At 49.4% G+C, this 1736-nt stretch overlaps 1 protein-coding gene across 1 annotated transcript; it reads left to right on the forward strand.

Moving 5' to 3' along the window:
- Positions 1-706: 706 nt before the first annotated feature.
- LOC117799536 (developmental pluripotency-associated protein 4-like) lies at positions 707-1475 on the forward strand. Its single transcript, XM_034652022.1, is given in 2 exon segments — positions 707-1162; positions 1164-1475. Coding segments are annotated over 2 exon segments (768 nt in total).
- The last annotated feature ends 261 nt before the right edge of the window (positions 1476-1736 follow it).

A 1736-nucleotide genomic window follows, 5' to 3' on the forward strand; every position in this document is an offset into this window, starting at 1 on the left:
TGCTCCTTAAAGCAGCATCTGCACTACGCTGGAACTTGATAGAAATGCAGAATCTCAGGCCACCCAGAACTCCTGAGTCTGAATCTGCATTTGAACAAGGTGTCCCAGGAAACTGGCTTTCACACTAAAGTTGGAGAAGCCCTGTGCTAGTTCTCTCACTTGCTGGTGTTCTCTTTTGATCCACTTCCCTACAGGGTGTTCTTGCCTGAATAAATCATTCTTTGTACAGGGCAAGTAGGCAAGTGGCTATTTTACAGGCAGAACAATACAATACGTTCATAACCTGCCCTTGCTGTTACTTTCTTCTTCTAACATTGTACCCATCAATGCCTTTCCTGAGTCATCAAACATGCTGGCCTGATTCACAGCAAACCTAAAGATTTTCATCTCTCTGTGATGTTTCATCCGCTTTTCACTAGAGCACAGAGAAAAGAGAAGGCAACATGGGCTGCTCTTACTCTTCCTTGACAACTTCCCTCTCCCCTGCTGTCTTTAGAAGTAGGGGCAATTGAAGAAATTTTTTTTTGTCAACCTTGACTTCTCTTTGGATATGGAGAAAGCAAAAGGCAAAAAGAACTCCACGAAGTTGGGGGAAGACTCTCTTGCTCGCCAATCTCAACCAGAAGAAGCCAAAGAGAAACAGCAGGCTTCTGGGGAAACAAAGTTGCAAAGAAACTCCGAGAGAGGGACCAAACGAAAAAGATCTATGACAGAAGAAAAAGCTTCTCATTCAGAAAAGGAGGCACAAGGCAATGGAAGAGTAAGACTTCGGAAGAAAATCCCAGTTCCTCCATTACCTCCTAAATTGCCACCAGCCAACGTGCTTCACCGAGACATCCTGCGGGCCTGGTGCCAACAACTAAAGCTGAGCACCAAAGGCCAGAAACTAGATGTATATAAGCGAATCTGCGAATATGCTTACCCCGATCAAAAGAAGAACATTCCTGTCACCGCAGAGGAGGCCAAGATTCACACACATTCACAAAGAAGATCACAGACAGACCAGGGGGAAATGTCTCCGGAAAGTTCTGAAAAAAGGCTATCTTCTGATGGAACCTACCGTCCTGACGTGGCTGCTCCCCCGGAGGGCGGGGCATCTGCCCTTGCTGGGTCTGATGTTCTCCTAGAAGGAGTCGATACGGTTGTCGTGACAACCTCGGCCCCCCGATGCTGTGTTTGCCTCCTGGTCCAGAATCGCAGCCAGGGCTGGGAAGATGGAGACGGTGGAACTGCCACAGGAGGCCCATGGTGTCAGGTGGTGTGTGGTCCATGGAAGAAGTCTGCCTGCAGACACAGAAGGTTGGGTTCACCTGCAATTTCATGCAGGACAAGCCTGGGTGCCTGAAAAACGGGGGAGAGTATGTGCCCTGTTCTTGCTACCAGCCTGTAATTTTCCACCCCCACACCTGGAAGACAACATGCTGTGCCCCAGATATGTTTGGAGGAATAAGGTGTTAATGAAAAGCCTCCAGTGAGCTTCAGTACCAGGAAAAGGGGTACAGCTGTGATTATAATTAATGGTAGAAACGGAGCTACAATCAACTCCGCGGCGCCGCTGAGGGCAGGATTGTGGGCTGCTCCACACCCTCCATCTGCCGGCCTCCAGGGCACACGGGCTGCTGCGTTGCAGATGTTACCCTCCGACCCCCACCCGGGCCTGCCTGCGGCGCCGTGGGCTGGGATACACGGGCTCCTATGTGTTACATTGGAAAATCATTTCAAAATATTATTTGCTT

Source organism: Ailuropoda melanoleuca, unplaced genomic scaffold, assembly GCF_002007445.2.
Source record: "Ailuropoda melanoleuca isolate Jingjing unplaced genomic scaffold, ASM200744v2 unplaced-scaffold5215, whole genome shotgun sequence".
Classification (NCBI taxonomy): domain Eukaryota; kingdom Metazoa; phylum Chordata; class Mammalia; order Carnivora; family Ursidae; genus Ailuropoda; species Ailuropoda melanoleuca.